The sequence below is a fragment of the Rhinichthys klamathensis genome, unplaced genomic scaffold, assembly GCF_029890125.1.
Source record: "Rhinichthys klamathensis goyatoka isolate OS25496 unplaced genomic scaffold, OSU_Roscu_1.1 h1tg000064l_1, whole genome shotgun sequence".
NCBI lineage: Eukaryota > Metazoa > Chordata > Actinopteri > Cypriniformes > Leuciscidae > Rhinichthys > Rhinichthys klamathensis.
The window spans coordinates 5,440,027-5,456,284 of record NW_026606607.1 but is presented as its reverse complement, the minus strand read 5'-3'; the positions used below and the strand labels follow the sequence as shown (position 1 = coordinate 5,456,284).

At 38.4% G+C, this 16,258-nt stretch overlaps 2 protein-coding genes across 2 annotated transcripts in view; one reads left to right on the top strand and one right to left on the bottom strand.

Annotated features, from left to right (window-relative positions):
* Nucleotides 1-16,258, top strand: part of pfkpa (phosphofructokinase, platelet a) — a 305,449-nt gene that overhangs the window by 144,636 nt on the left and 144,555 nt on the right. The window lies entirely within an intron of this gene.
* On the bottom strand, nt 10,276-15,751 carry klf6a (Kruppel like factor 6a). Its single transcript, XM_056249938.1, has 4 exons — nt 15,437-15,751; nt 13,329-13,902; nt 12,540-12,663; nt 10,276-11,201 (listed from the first exon to the last, which is right to left on the bottom strand). Exons 1-4 carry the CDS (start codon nt 15,536-15,538, stop codon nt 11,150-11,152), a joined length of 852 nt encoding a protein of 283 aa, XP_056105913.1. The 5' UTR covers nt 15,539-15,751; the 3' UTR covers nt 10,276-11,149.

Here is a 16,258-nt window from a genome sequence, read left to right as displayed (position 1 = left end):
GCAACTTATTTTGCATATTTAATAAACAAGTAAGATATTAATTGTCTCTGGCATTAACACAGTCATTGCTTATAGAGTCAATGTAGTGCTTACCTTCATGCACACTCTTCAGCATAATGGTAACCACAAAACCTTCAACATTACAGAAATCTTTCAAATGTCAAACATAACAGCATGAAAAACTAATAGGTCTTTACTTTCACTAAAACAAATAAAATAACACTTAATTTCGACATTTATTGTCCTTATCCAGTCCAATGCAACGCATACTGGGAGACATCCACTGCCTAATTTCTGAAGTTATCAAAACAATGTCATTGTTACTACAACATAATAATAATAAATAATCAATTAATTCAGAAATTTGAGTTTAAATTACACATAATATTAAGTTAATGTAAATATCAACATTATGTCAACAGAACTCAAAATAATATTTGCAACTTAAAATTAAAACAATAAATTAGAATGTGCATCTGTTTAAGTTGAGGTAACAGGTCCACTGAATTACTTTTTAAAGTGTACATTCCAGCATTCATTACTGTGTAATTACACGTGTAATAACTGTGTAATAATAATATGTTACTTGTAAGTACATCATTAATAATTAATTACATCATTAGTAGTTATTACATTATTTCTGATAGCCTACTTAGTACAATTTTTGCCATGAAAGTAATACTTAAATTTTGCCTGGCAGATAATAAAAAGATTTTTTTTTAAATGAAGAGGCCAGAATATGTTGGAGTCTTGGTGGTGGGCTCTTTTGATTGGGCCCATCTATATAGGTATCATTCTTAGTGTGAACAGGCCTTTAAAACTACAGTCTCCAAACCACATATTAAACACAGAAGCGTGTCTTGTTCCGTGGTGCGCATTATGTTATTCTGCCGCAGCTGCATAATGACTGCTGTTAGAAATAACTAAGTGAGTAGTAATGCATTTCATCTCCAGCAAAACATTTTGGTTTACTGCTAAAGATTATGGGGTTCAATAAAGAAAGTGGAAGATGAAGACAAACATAATATTAAGGATCATTAAAGAGAAGCATACATTCATTTCCTCATGCTCTGACTGACCCATGCTTAAAGTGCTAAATAACAGCCTGGCTCTTGATGTGTAATCACTAGTGGATACTCCCGTTTATGCCTGTGACTCACGCTAACAATCATGGGAGTTGCTTTAATTACTGTTTACATTGTGATAGTCCCTTTCTTAGATTATGACTCATTCTGTGTGCGAATCCTAAATGTATCCCTGAGTGATGAGACGATGGCACTGGACAGACTCTGTTTAAACAAAGTGTGATTTTAATGACAATTAATGCAAAAAATATTGAAAGCTGTTAATTAATGAAATGTAAGTTACTTTACCAATAGAATAAAATTGCATTTAAAAATGTATTTATAATACACTATTTAAAAATAATATATATATACACACCTTTCTACATGAATTATATATTGATTCATATTTTTTATTTATAAATAAACTTTAAACTTTACTACTAAGTGTCCACAAGGGTGTTTTTGAGTGTATTACAGTGCTGGTCAGAATTATTTGCCCCCTTGGTAAATATGATCAAAGATGGCTGTAAAAAATAAATCTGCATTGTTAATCCTTTTGATGTTTTATTAAAAAAAATCTAACTTTCATTGAAGTAAAATAATTGAAAGTGGGGGGGTAATCACATTACGAAATAAAAATTGTTCTACAAAACACGTTGGGAACAGTTATTGAATACTTTTTGCAACCTCCTTTTTCCAAGATAACAGCGCTGAGTTGTCTCCTATAATGCCTGAAGAGATCAGAGACCATTCCTCCATACAGAATCTCTCCAGATCCTTCAGATTCCCAGATCCATGTTGGTGCTTCTTCTCTTCAGTTCAGCCACTCATCTTCTATAGGGTTCAGGTCAGGGATGGCCATTGCAGATGCTTGGTTTTGTGCTCAGTGACCCATTTTTGTTTTGGTTTTGATGTTTGTTTTTGGATCACTGTCCTGTTGGAAGATCCAAACATGACCCGTTAAAAGATTACTAGCACAGGTTGTCAGGTTTAGATTTTTTATCTGTTGGTATTTGATCACATCCATTATGCCATGTATCTGAACAAGATGCCCAGGACCTCTGGCAGAAAATTAGGCCCACAGCATTAAAGAACCAGCAGGCAATTTCATTTTACATATGGGCACTTTTTAGCACCAAACCCATCTTAAGTGTTTGCTGCCAAAAAAGCTTCTCTTTTTTTTTCATCTGACATGTTTCATATAAGGTACTGTTGAATGCTTAAATCATATTAGATTTTGAGCTTGTAATGTTAATGTTGTAATTTTACACCTCGTACACATAGTTACATGGATTAATTTTACTTCTCACCTGTTCCATGCGAAATAAATACTAATAGAAACAATGTTTTTGATAATTTCCAAGTTTTAAATGTCTTCTTTGAGTTTGAATCAACATTTCATTATTATTAATTGAGTTGAATTAGGGAATACATTTTCTTTTAGCATTTGAAAGTATTTGTTTTGCAATATTTGAAACTATCTGTATCTTATCATTTATAAAATATACTTAACTAGTCCTGTTTTCTTTTCTGGGCTTTTCTTGTTTGCCCAAATATCTGCATTTTGCATGAGGGACAGGTGATAATATTCTGGAATGTGGGGGGTATAAGTGCTATTAGCATGATAAGTAGAGGACACAATAAGCTAGCCAGACTGTATTTTGTGAATTCTGTGGAATGTGTGAATATAGGCAACTGTTACGGGGCTACATCAGGACACCCTACAAATGGACCCTTAGATGTCCTCTACATTTGTTCAGACAGTGAGTGAAATCACTGAAGTTCTGCTATAGCCAACAGGCCCAACGTTGCAATATTACAACATTTTCATAAAAAAATGTCAAAATTGTAAATACCCATTTATTTCTGCATTAGAGGCCTCCTACAACAACATGTAAAAGGTGAAAACAAATGTACAGTTTTTTTTTCTTCTATATTTGGGTCTTTGAGGGTTAAAGTAACACTATGTATTTATTCATAATATATTTCCAAGACCCTTGTGATGGTACATCGACTTACAATAGGTTAAATGACACGTCTGCCATAGCCTGACGTGGTCTGTATTGCTTTTACTCGCACTATGTAACTTCGGGTTTCGGGTAGTAACCGGAGCACAAAAATAACTACAAAATTCGACTGCTTTACGGCATACGTCACTTCCCCCACCATTTCCTCAAATTGTCTGTGGCCGTTGTTGATTCCAAAGCCGGTGCTGGATAAACAGCGAGCGTGCGTGTGCGACAGCAGGCTGCGGTAGGCTAAATTATTTACAACAGCGGAAATGGACAATTCCGCTCCCAACCTGTAGGGCGACCGCAGAGGAAAAGTTACTTGGTGTTGCTTTAAAACATAGACAAACGTTCATTAGCCTGTTGATTTTTGATCATGTTATTCAGCTACAATCAAATGTTTTGCAATAAGACTTAGAATAAATGTGAATGATATCGAAGTTTTTTCTACCTTATTGGAATCGAAATTAGGAGTCGATAAGAATCGGAATCGTTAAAATTAAAATGATACCCAACCCTATAAATGGCTAAAACGCATATAAAGTTGAAAACGTTGTCATGTAAACGGCCCCTTAGATTTTTTTAAAGACTGATTTCTTTCTCAGATATTCAAGAGCTTCTATGATTATTTTTCGTTTATAAGTAATTTTATTAAGTATAAATCTTAAGTCATTTTTCATTAGAGCGAATTTGTGGATCCAGGGTACTATCTTAACCCACAATGTCAGCAGTCAGTTTACCAGACAAAAGACGTCTCTGAATGTCTGAATGAATGTCACTCAGAGGTCACTGGGAAGGTGACCAACGCTTGCTGCCAGCAGTCATGTGACATGGTCAACTTGAGCGATGAGGCCCCTGGGCTCTTTAACCATCAACAACTGCTCTTCTTCAAACAGCAAACAACAAATCTCAGAAAATCTCATGTTTGCCTAAGACCGGAGTGAGATGAGCTGTTTGAGGGCTGAGTCTCAATGTTCAAAAGAGCCATTACGAATTTCACGGGTGTTATGATGGAAATTAATCTGTGTTGAAAGGAAGAATATGTGGCTCTTGCTTGCTTTATGAAAAAAAAAAAAAAAAAAAAAAAAAAAAGTGTGCCATACTCTCAGATCTCTCCTCACCCTCCCTCCATTTCCCTTTTAATACGTTTTAGTGTTCATAAGCACTGACTGCAAGATGCTAATTGGGTAAAGTATCCGCTTTGAAAACAAATAGCCTTATTTTTAATGAACAGACAGGATGCAGACAAAACCCGAGCATGAAGATGATCAGAAAATGACGTCCACTGTGCACTTACTGACCTTTTATTCTTCTTGTACTTAGAGGCAATCAGATCCAGAAAACTCCTGCATATACAACAAGATGTTTACATTTTCTAAAGAAAAGAGTTGTGCTTGCATAGGGTGTTGCTATGCGGTTGCTAAGGTGTTTATAGTGGCTCTGGTTTCAAAGTGTTCTCCTGTTTTTTTATTATGTTTCTGTTTGGTTGTGTTTGCTAAGATCTTCAAATCATTTTTTGGTATGTTGTTATATGGTTTCTAAGCATTTCTCAAAGGTCCTGTGGTTGCTAGAATGCTCAGGGTGGATGCTGACCAGTTCATCGTTTATGTCCACAGTACAGCAGTATGGGATGATACTTTACAAAGTTAAATAAGATAAAAGCAGTTTGTCAATACAAACTTTGATGTTGTCTTGAGAAAGCATGACCAGAAAGTTTGAAGAAGTTTTAAAAGATTGAAGGTTTTCGATTTGAAGTATAGTTTGAAGTTTTAAGTAGGCTAGTTTTAACGCTTTAAGTTTGAAGGCAATACAGTCTATCAGAAAACAGATAGATAGATAGATAAGATAGATAGATAGATAGATAGATAGATAGATAGATAGATAGATAGATAGATAGATAGATAGATAGATAGATATATTCTTGTTTTAACATGTTGTTAGCATGCTTTATCACATTGCTAACATGTTTCTAACATGATTTAACACCTTGCTAACAAATCTTAGCATGCTGCTAACATGTTTAATCCACGAATTACCACAATGCTAGCATGTTTTAAGCATTATTTAATACTTTTAGTATGGGTTACCACATTACTAACATGTTTTAGCATGTTGCTAGCCGGATTTAGAACATTGCTGGCATTTGTTTATAACATGAATTAGCACATTGGTACTTAACATGTTGCTAACATGATTTAACACTTTGCTAGCATGAATTAGCATGTTTCTAACAGTTATTGTATAAGTTTTGACCCCCTCAATGAAAGTCTATGGGAATTTGGGATTGTTTTGAAGTCCGATACGAGAACTCCCAAAGTCGGTTCAGTTAGAAAAGATATACCAACGCGAGTCAGAACAGTCTGAAGGCCTCACCCGAGTTTGGTTGTTGTAGCTTGAAGAAGTTTAGTCAGAAGTTTTAGTTTTAGTTTTAGTCTTTAATTTCTCAAGCCAACATAGTTACCAGTTATTCAAATGACTAACCATATATGAGCTGTAGTAAAAGTGATGCTTGCCTTTTCAGGTACTACTAATAATTATTCCTTTTTCTAAACCAAGCTACAGTGTCTTTCTTTGAATATTCTCCTTCAACCCCATTGGCTTCAAACAGCTCACGGTTTCACACTTTCACCCGCTGGCAACGGAAGCCTTTGATGTCGTGACATTGCTTTTAATTTCAGCTCGCCTGACAATACATTGCCTTTGGAATCTTTCAAGAAAGCACAAAATGCAGTAAGACTGCTGACTTTGCTCTGCATGCAAAGTTCAAGGTAGTTCAGCGATGTGTTCTCATTAGTATTTAGTACAGATAGTTGGATCTGAGCAATATCAACATATTGGCATCTAAAACATAAACCGTGAAAGTGTTAAAAGGGCAAAAAAAAAAAAAAAAAAGTTCATCATTTACTCACCCTCATGTCGTTCCAAACCTGTTTGACCTCTTTGTTTCGCGAAACACTAAAGAGGATTTTTTGACCCCATTGACATTCATTGAAAGGACATTTTTAAAAACCTCTTCTTTTGGGTTTCACTGAGTAAAGAAAGTCTTACAGGTTTGGAATGAGGAACTGATCAAGGAATTTTCATTTTTAGGTGAACTATCCCCATTCCAAACACCATAAATGCACATGCACATGTTATATGAATACCGACAAATTCGCATTGTGAATTATGATGAGCTGCAAGAGCATACATGTACATCAAGGCAGGGCATGTGTCATATGCTAGTGTAATTTATCTAGATATGGTAATCCCGGATTAGGGGTATCCCCAGGTTAAACGTGGAAAAGCACGCACACATCCCGACTGATACGTCACATCAAACGTTTGGTTCTCTGAGCATGTTCCTCAACTGCCCTTCTAATTTTATGGCTATTAAAGGCATATTAAACAATGGCGTACATAAATATAGATCTTTCGAAGCATTGATCTTCGCTTTTAAACATCACAAAGATCCTTCAGTTAAATTTAATGATGGATTTGGGGGCACTTGACCTTTAAAGGATTGATGTCACCATGTGACTTTCCGAGGCTGCATATAATTGCTTCCACTTTAGGATCTGTCAGCTACACAGAATAATGAGCAAGTTCTCAGTGTTGTAGCGTCGACATCAGCATAGCACTGAGAAACGTGGACAACTACTGTTGTTCTATCAGAGGCGTGGCTGTAATTGAGTTATGTAATGCAACAAGTTTCCCACGATCTTCACCCTTGGTGAACCGGCATGTTGCGTAACTTCTCTTAAGAAAATAAGCTGTCTGGATGAAATGACAGGTAACGGAGTCCAGAATCCACAGTGAAAAGATGAGAATTTTTTTTTTATTCATTTAAACCTGGAAATAATGTTTTTTATCAGAGATATTTTTCAGATTCTGCACTATTTATAGGCCACTAATCAGATCAACAAATTGGTGACTTTGACCCTGTAAACTCATGTGAACTTTGTACCGACGGCGGTCACATTAAATTCTTCCATTGAAACCAAGATGCTCTTTGGAACATTGTAAGATTATGATACAAACAATTATCAATATTGGTAAAAGCAATGTCAGTTCAAGTACTGATATTTATTCAAATATAGTATATTTTGCAATGACTTTTTAATAGTAAAAAAATGGCTATATTCCTAATAGTTTCATATTTTTATTTGATCCCACTCAATATATATATTTTTTAATTAATTAAATTAGCAGTAATCTACTTGTCTACTGTTTAACGAGTAGCATTATTTATATCGATCCATCCATTCTCCAAACCGCTTCATTTATATCCAGTTAATTTTATTACAATCATTAATAATCACAACTATAAAAGTGCGTAAATCACATTGTGATTACGAGAGGGATACATCTGGAACACGATGGCGAGAAGTAAACAGATAAATGGCCATTTTTAAACGTTTAGAAAAGCCAACAAATCCATAGCAAAACATTTCATCGCTCCACCTGCCAGGAATCACCCAGGGCATGTTTCCCCCTTTAGCAATTCACAAAGGCGGCAATTTGCAATGTTTTTCTGTGAGAACACATTCGTCTATTTTGACAAGCCTGTGGAACACCCCTCCAGTGGGTGTTGAGACCAACTTGTGCACAACATATAATGAGAGCCAGGAATCTATGAGAACGAGTGTTGCAATGCCAATGCAGGAAACCGCCATTAATAATGTTTTGTGAATATTAGGTCATTTAAAAAGATACGTCTTTTTAATCCACTGCATGTTTATATTAAAGACTTCCTGAAGAAAATGTGGTAACACTTTATTTTGATGGTCCCTTTTGAATATTCTGTTGACTAGAAGTAACTTTGCACCTGTGTGTCAACTTACTCTCATTATAGTATTAGACTCCTTAATATCTGCTAACACTTTATTGTGATGGTCCTCCAACAGACATTCGACTGACTATAAGTGAGTTTGCATGTCAACTTATTCTAACCCTAACCCTACCAGTCTACTAATACTCCACTAATACTCTGAGAGTTAGTAGACATGTGAGTGCAATGTTACTTATAGTCAAAAGAATGTTAAAGGGACCATCAAAATAAAGTGAAAACAAAAATGTTAGTGCTTGACTGCTTGTTGGCGTAAACATTACTGTTACAAAGTCAAAGGCTGCATCCGAAATCGCATATTCCCTACTATATAGTAGGCACAAAACAGTATGTGACAAAAGTGTGCATATGATTACCAAGTTACTATCCCATGAGGCCACGGGAGAGGATTTGTGACTGGCAGTGACGCGACGCTGGTAGGTCACGTGATAAGGGCAACATGGCGAATATACAGTAGTACTTCCAGATAACATTCATACTATATAGAACATATTCTATAAGCGGTCGTGAAGTGATTACTTGAAATTTCAGACACAGTCTGTATATTGCGGCGTAGTTGTGAAGCTGTTTTTAGTGTAGTTTAAGTGTTCTGATTGGTCGCCTACTGGTCCAATTGAGTCAAAGGCCCTTTACTTCTCTATGGGATTTTCCACCCGCTTTATTCACCAAGGTAATCGTAAGTCTGACTCCTTATTAAAGCTCAATTTAAGATATCTTTAATGTCTGTACCCCAAAACAAAGTTGAATACTCGGGTGTAGTTGTTTTGTTCAACTCTGCCAAGCACCAATAACAGTGAAACATCATTTATAAATCACTAGCTAGAAGTTGGTCTCGCAAAGTCTAACACACTAATGAAATAAAGTGAAGCAAAACAACAAATCAAACTTGTCCGATAAGAATTTCTTATTATTCCAATAAAAAATACATTCATACAGAAATATAACAATTTTGCAAAACAATTTCAAATAAAATTCATATAAAGCAAAAAACAAATAAAAATCTTAGAAAAGTTTTTTTTTTTTTTTCTGTGTTTTTCGTCCTAACTTTTCTGGTTTTATTCTTTTGTACAAATAGTCTTTAGACAAGAGGGACTCGTGAGAGAAAACATAAGTGATAGAAAGTGTTGGTAGAAGCAAGCAAATGGAAAACTTGATTAAGGCTCCATTACCACTTGACTAATATTGGCCACTGTTGGAAAGACACAATGTTCTTTGCCCACAAAACCCTGGCTGGTCTGATTTAATGGCAGCACAAGCTGCTTCAAGTTACATTTCTCCTGCTGAAACGATCCGTTTCTACGAAGCTGCTCAACATGCAACAGTGTCAAACCTTCATCGCTCATCAAACCAGAGCATGGCACTTATAAAAAGCACAATACTCAAAGAATTCAAAGCATATAACTATGTACAATAAATTTAATCAATCGTTTGGTCCCTGAAAACATTATAGTTTACATTTCAAATGGCAAAAGAAGCCGACCGAGCGGCGTTTGCCTCCACGTCCGTAAATATATCCATTGTAAATGTTGAAAAGGTGTGCGCTATATCTTTATCTTTCTGGATGGCTGTGCACTGTTTCCACAATACTGTCGCTGGACTAAAACAACGGCACCCAGACAGGTCAATATCGAACTGCCCGAGTCAGCAGTCTATAGCAGGCAGGGCCTTCAGCAATTCATTACAGAGAGGCAGTACAAGGCAAGGCCTGTCTGACTGGAGCTTGTTAATTACAATAAATCTTTAGGCGTTTTTTTCTTTATTCTTGGTTACAGGGGACGGGGGGAGTTGGCATTCCACAAACGTTCAAGCCTTGTGTTATACAACGGCCTGTTTTCCCACTTTAAGAGCTTTTTGTCTCGCACACAGCTCCACAGATAGAGATCTTGCGTCTAAAAAGGACGTTCGGTAGATGCCAAGTCCGTGACTTTAAGTGCTCTACATTGCAGATTTGACAGCATCCAGAAATGTGAGGGCAAATATTACTGACAAAGAATGAAATCGCATGCTCAAGAAGAACAATATATTACGTATCTACAAGGGCTTGGTTACAGTGGCCTTGGAAATGGGAAAGGTGCATGTTCATGTGAAACAGAGCCTTAATAAAGCTTTTTCAATCAATTATACAAGACATTTTGTGACCCCCAATTGGAAAGGTCACTTGCATAAGGCACCATTAAGGCCAACAGTGCATTAACATCAGGTAAAATGGAGATAGAAAGAGAGAATTTAGTCCTCAAGATGAAATGAGTCTTGTATGAAATGGTCACTGATTGATAGTATTCTTCCCTCCACCGGAAAAAAAAAAAAGAGAGGGAATTTTGAGTGAAGAATGATCAATGCGTTTATGTACAATATTGTAACATTTAACCAATTGTATTTAGCTGCACTTTATTGGAATCTATTTTCAGTCCCAATTACAAAAAAAAAAAAAGAAAAAAGTACAAACCCCAATACCATGCAACACCTGTTTATGATAGTGAAGTTATAATTGTGTTACATCTCTAAGCACACAGCTTATACAACAGACTACAAATGAGCTTTTGTAGCCTGTCAAAAAAAAACAAGCTACCGAACACATTGCACATTTAGTAGCTGCACCGAACACCAAAAAAGCCACTTTCATTCAGGACCGAGTTTCCGCCCCCCTTTAGATGGGGGAAGGGGGTGAAACCCTGGCCGCTTCGCCCCCCCCCGCAATCTTGCGAAAGAGCCCGGGGGCGTCTGGCAGGAGTTCTCAGTCTCACGGCTTCATTCAGACTTTGCCGTTCTCGCATACCGTGTGGAAACACAAATGGAACTTGTTTCCCGACACCATTCAGCCCACAGTGATACACTGGTACCCCCCTCCCACCCTTCTTCGCACACGGGACATTCATCCGCTCACGTCAAACAGGTTTCGTTAGGATTTGTTTTAAAGTACCAGTGTATAGTCCAGGAGTTGTCCCAAAACATCATGCACCATACAACACACCATTCATTCGCTCGTTTTTTTTGTACAAATTTTTTTTGTTTTTTAAATAAATCATCCTCCTCTCTTCAATTCTTCATACGTGATTTTGTCCATTCCTTTTCCGTTTCAACAACCAGTCAGTCCGCCTTTATCCCGGGGCTCACGGAGGCACAGGATATGGTGCAAAATGGCATGCTTTGGCTGGAACACACTCCCCCCCCATTTCTTGCAGGGCCAGGTCAACCAGGAAGCTGGTCAGGACACAACATATCCCCAGCGTGAAGCTACGGCCCGCTCAGAGGTGCCTCTTCATGTGCAGGGCTAGGTGGTCCGACCTGGAGAAACACCTGGAGAAAGAAACAGCGAGAGAAAAGGTGAAAAACAAGGTCAGGCAGGGGCCACCGAAGCCATAAAGTGTGATGAAAGGTAGAGATCTGTGCATTGCATCACTGATGAGGCCCCTAGTGACCCTTGAGGCGAACTTGTGAAACTGGAATAGGTGCCATGAAGGCTAATGAAAGGAAAGCTTGGTTACAAGTAGAACCAGAAAGAATTTGGATTTTCGGTGCTTATTTAAAAATAAATATAAGGATTAAAATGTAGTTGTTTTTTTAATACACCATATGCCATCATTTCAGTTTAAAGCTGTCAAAGAGTGACACTATAGCTGTAAAAAATTCTAAATATTACTATAAATATAATTATTTTCTAAAAAAAATTTTTTTCCATCAACAAAGTTTTTTTAAAGAATGTATAATGAAATGCTTTTTCAATTTCATGTAACTAATATATATATATATATATATATATATATATATATATATATATATATATATATATATATATATATATATATATATATATATATATACATACATACATCCCTTTTTATATATACAGTAGTCAACATTTAAAGTGGATCAAAACCTTTCATCAAAGTTATACATGAATTTTGAACAATACCCATTCTTGTCTTAGGACAACTTTGATTAACTTTTTTGATCCACTTCAAATGTTTTATACATTATACACAATATATATGTATATATATATATATCCACTTTAAATGTTGACTACTGTATATAAAAAGGGATGTGTGTGTGTGTGTGTATATATATATATATATATATACAGTATATATACACACACACACATACACATATGTACCGTGTGGGACAATATAATACATGAATTAAAATTAAATATTGGCAGGTTCAGTGTGGGCCTGGAAATGAGCGAAGACTTGATCGAATGGTTTGTTTTAAGGGAGAACTATGAAATGTTTCGCATCCAGTAACTACAGAAACAACACAGCAAAAAGGGAAGTTGAGCAAACAATTGTGTTCAAAGCACAAAGCTCTCAGGGAGGGAAATGATTAACAGAGGAAGTGATGACAAACAGGAGAGGCGCGTTTAGTCATAAAACGCAGAGAATATCAATAATGTATTGCGACAGTGTGACTATTGCGCTTTCAAGCATTTAATGTGATTAGGTAATTAAGTGATAAAACCCAAACATAATGGGGCGACTCCCATCGATGAACCGATAAAACAGGATCAATGCCGAATGCAGAAATCCGTCGCATTTCACTGATACATGCATCAAAGGATCAGGCATGCGGGCGAGAGAGACAGACAGGCTTTGACTGTCACAGGGAGAGATAGCGAGGGCGAACTGAACGTACCTGTCACAGTGACTGCATTTAAATGGCTTTGCACCGGTGTGCTTCCTGAAGTGTCGGGTTAGCTCGTCGCTCCTCGCGAAGCGCCACTCGCAGCCTTCCCATGAACACCTGTACGGCTTCTCACCTGTAAACAAAAACACAAACACCTTTCAGTACATTTTGCCAGGTTTCAGCAGGAAAACATTCACTATTCACAGGAATGTGGAATAGCGAGCTCGGTAATGCATCAGTAAACAGGATGCATGTTTATGTATCAGGTGACGCAGTCTATGAGACTTTTAATAAGATCCCTCAAGCTCTCAAGGATTGCGGGAATGCACGGTATGCCAAAAGTCTGTCTCTATGCTGTATACGCATAAACAGCATGCAGAACAATGCGTGTCACACAGAGTCTGTTTTGAATGCGACGGGGCCCTTTAAAAAAAGGGGCCACCCAGATCCCCATTCAAAGCCTGGTTCTTTCCCATGACGAAACCAAAACTGTTTTGGTAGAGCAGGTTGTTTTCACCCTGGCTGGTTTTCATCCCCTCCCCCATCCGATCCCCCCTCCTTCCTCTCCACGGCCACATTCCAAACAGATTAGGTCACCGTTTAGGCGTGCAGTCATGCGGGGCAAATATTCACAGAGTGACATTAGCCTTGCAGCTGAGGACAGCCTGTGTGAACTCAACTCCATTACACAACTTCACAGGAGACGTGAAACCTCAGTAAAGTGTGGGAAGTTCCTCTATATTTGCTTTGATACGGTGTCAATTTGCAATGTCACAACTAAAAGCAAAGGTTTCTTACCTGTGTGAGTCCGCTGATGTGCTTTTAAGTGAGAACTCTTTGTGTAAACCTTCCGGCATCCGTTGAAGTGACACCTGTGCACTCTCCTCCTGCCGTCCGGAGAGGCGTCCCCTCCTGCCGAAGCCTTATCCGAGGCCTTCCCCAGTCCGTTTTGCCGGATCTTCACCGGCACGTGCGAGTCAGTCTGCGTGGAGCCCCACACCTGCGGGACGCCGGGCTCCTGCGGGGTTTCTGGGGAGGACGGAGGCGTGCTGATGATAGAGGAACTCAAGTGATGTGCTGACTCCGTCAGAACCGAGCCCAGCGGGTTGGAGGTAAAGATGTGAGTGGGCGAGAGCTCCTCCGAGCTGTCAGACGCCTCACTGCTGGCATCCGAATTCATGCTGTTGGTTTCTAATATTTGGCAGTCCTGATTGTCCTCTTCCTTGACTTTGGGAAGGTTGCCGTTCCCATCTCCCTTATCTCCACAAGCCAAGATGAGCTTGCTCCAAAGATCCTCCTGGCCCTCAAACTTGAGGTCAGACGCAGAGACGTACGGCTCGCTCTGCAAATATCTCTCCAGCTCCAAACATGTCTGATTCAAAACAGAAAACACAACGTTAGAACGTGCATGAGTTTCCTCTAACTTTCACAGCTGACTGTCAAGGGTTAATGTAGGTTAACCACACGAGTCTCACCTGCACTTTCACACACTTTCTACAGAAATATGTACATTTGTGTCATGTGAAAAGAAACATTACAGAATACGTAAGGCCAATAAAATCAGTTATCAGAGTATTCTGGGTATAAATAGGGCTGTATATTGTCTTTCTAGAACAGTTATCCCCTAGTGAGTCATGAACACATTTCAGAGTCCTTTTAAGGAAGCCACACAACTTCCTCGGTCGAGTTTCCTCATTCAAACAGCCTGACGTCCCTCAGCGTACATCTGGACGCGTTTTAAAAGCATTTTAACGCGTATTAAGTGCGAACGTACTGCATTCGAGTGCAAAAGTGATTCAGTAAACACGTAAAACTGTGTTTTTCCACTCAATATGAGCTTTTAGCTGTGCGGTTTAGGCTATGTCCTCTATAACAACGATGATGTTTACCGCGTAAATTTGTCCTAAAAAATCTAATGTTACTGATTCTACAGACTCTATATCAGGTAAACCCCCCTAAATGTTTACTTTTTAAAGCAATAGTTGTTTATTCAACGTTAGTCCGTTTCTACGAAACGTTAGGAAGAATAACAGTCTCAGTCACCATTCACTTGTGTTGTATGGAAAAAGATGCAATGAAAGTGAATGGTGACTGAAGCTGTCAGTCACTAGGCTAACCTCCTGCCTTACATATCTTTTTGTTTTCCAAGAGATAAATAGTGATACATGTTTGAAAGAACATAATGGTGATTGGTGAGGAAATGACGACAGAGTTTCATTTCAGCTGAACTATCCAGTCAGCAGTCTATGCTGGGAAACATTAGGCAACTAGATGTAAACGCATGTTTAAATGCCCAGAGATACGCTCATATGACTCCATGCCAGAATCCCAAGACGCCTGAGGGGAAACTACCTGGCTCAATTTCAAGAGAAACATTCACGCGATCGTGCCAACTGTTCAATCACAAGTATATCAGTCTCAAGCAGCAGAACCTGCTATGACAGTTAATATACGCACCTCCTATAAACCCCGTTATGTGACAGAACATGTGCTGCAGACTGTCAAATCAACCAGTCTACGTTTGAGTAGGAAAAGCACCCGAAAAGGATGCAGTTATTTTCCTTACTAAATGGTGCGTATTCCTGATTATTGAGCAATATAGATCATCTGACTCACAAATCGCGACTCTTCAAAAAAGTAAAACAAATACTTTGTAATCCAAAACAAGCGAATATCATAAGGTAGATGCACAGCTACATTCTATACGAGTTGATTGACAGCTTTTACCGCGCGACCATGTAACCGAATCAAATACGTCACTTAGAACGTTAGAATGTTTCATTCAGCGCAGCGCTTCGCGGATTGTAAATAACTCTTTCCGATTCCAGTTTAAAGACAGCGAAGTCAAACCACACGCTGTCCATTCGCCAATTGAAGTTTGATCCATATCACTTTAAAATTGTTACCTGTTGCCAGTATTCTTCAAGCGATGGCAATGCAGAGAAATAGCCAGTGTCATGAACGATCTGAAGTTCCTGAAAAATGCTGCACATTGGTAGAACATCCATTGCAATCCCAAGTATTAGGCGATAAAAGACAAAAAATATATATATCTTGTTGAATCAAGATAAAGTGTAATAAGAAAGCGTCCTCTTCGTGCAATAGCAACGCGGTGCAGCCGTCGCTTTGCTCAGAGTCCGCTAGTCCGTCTGTTGAGATCACTCTATATTTGCAAACACTGAACTCACGCAAAGCGCTGTGCTCTGTCAACTTCCCCTATTCAAACCTCGCAGCCTGCCTACCCCCTCGTGACAACGTGACGTCGCCTCACAACGCGTCCAATCAAATGCGACCAGGTTGCGCGGGCGCAAATGATATCACCTAGAGCCAATCGCAGGAATACGTCCGCCCTCCTTGCGCTGTGATTGGTTTTATTCAACCGTAAGGTCCAGCGCGCTGATTGGACGTTATTTTTAGAAGCGTATATAAAGGCTCTGAGCTCGAGCCCACTTCGTTTCTGTTTCTTGACGACGGAGAGTCACACACGCACTCGTTTGGCCAGAGCGAGCGCTGTGTGCAATCGGTTGATTCTCCTAGAGAACTTTAGTGTTGAAATACGTTCTTTTTCCGTGTTGCCTGTTTTAAGCTCTCTAGAGTAACCACTTCAAAACAAAACTATGGCTTTGGAGAAGTTCCAAGCATTTTTTGAATACCACAAATAAAGTGTCCCTATATTACTTCATATCAGTGAACTACATTGCAATAAAATGTCTCTGCCTTGTTGGCTT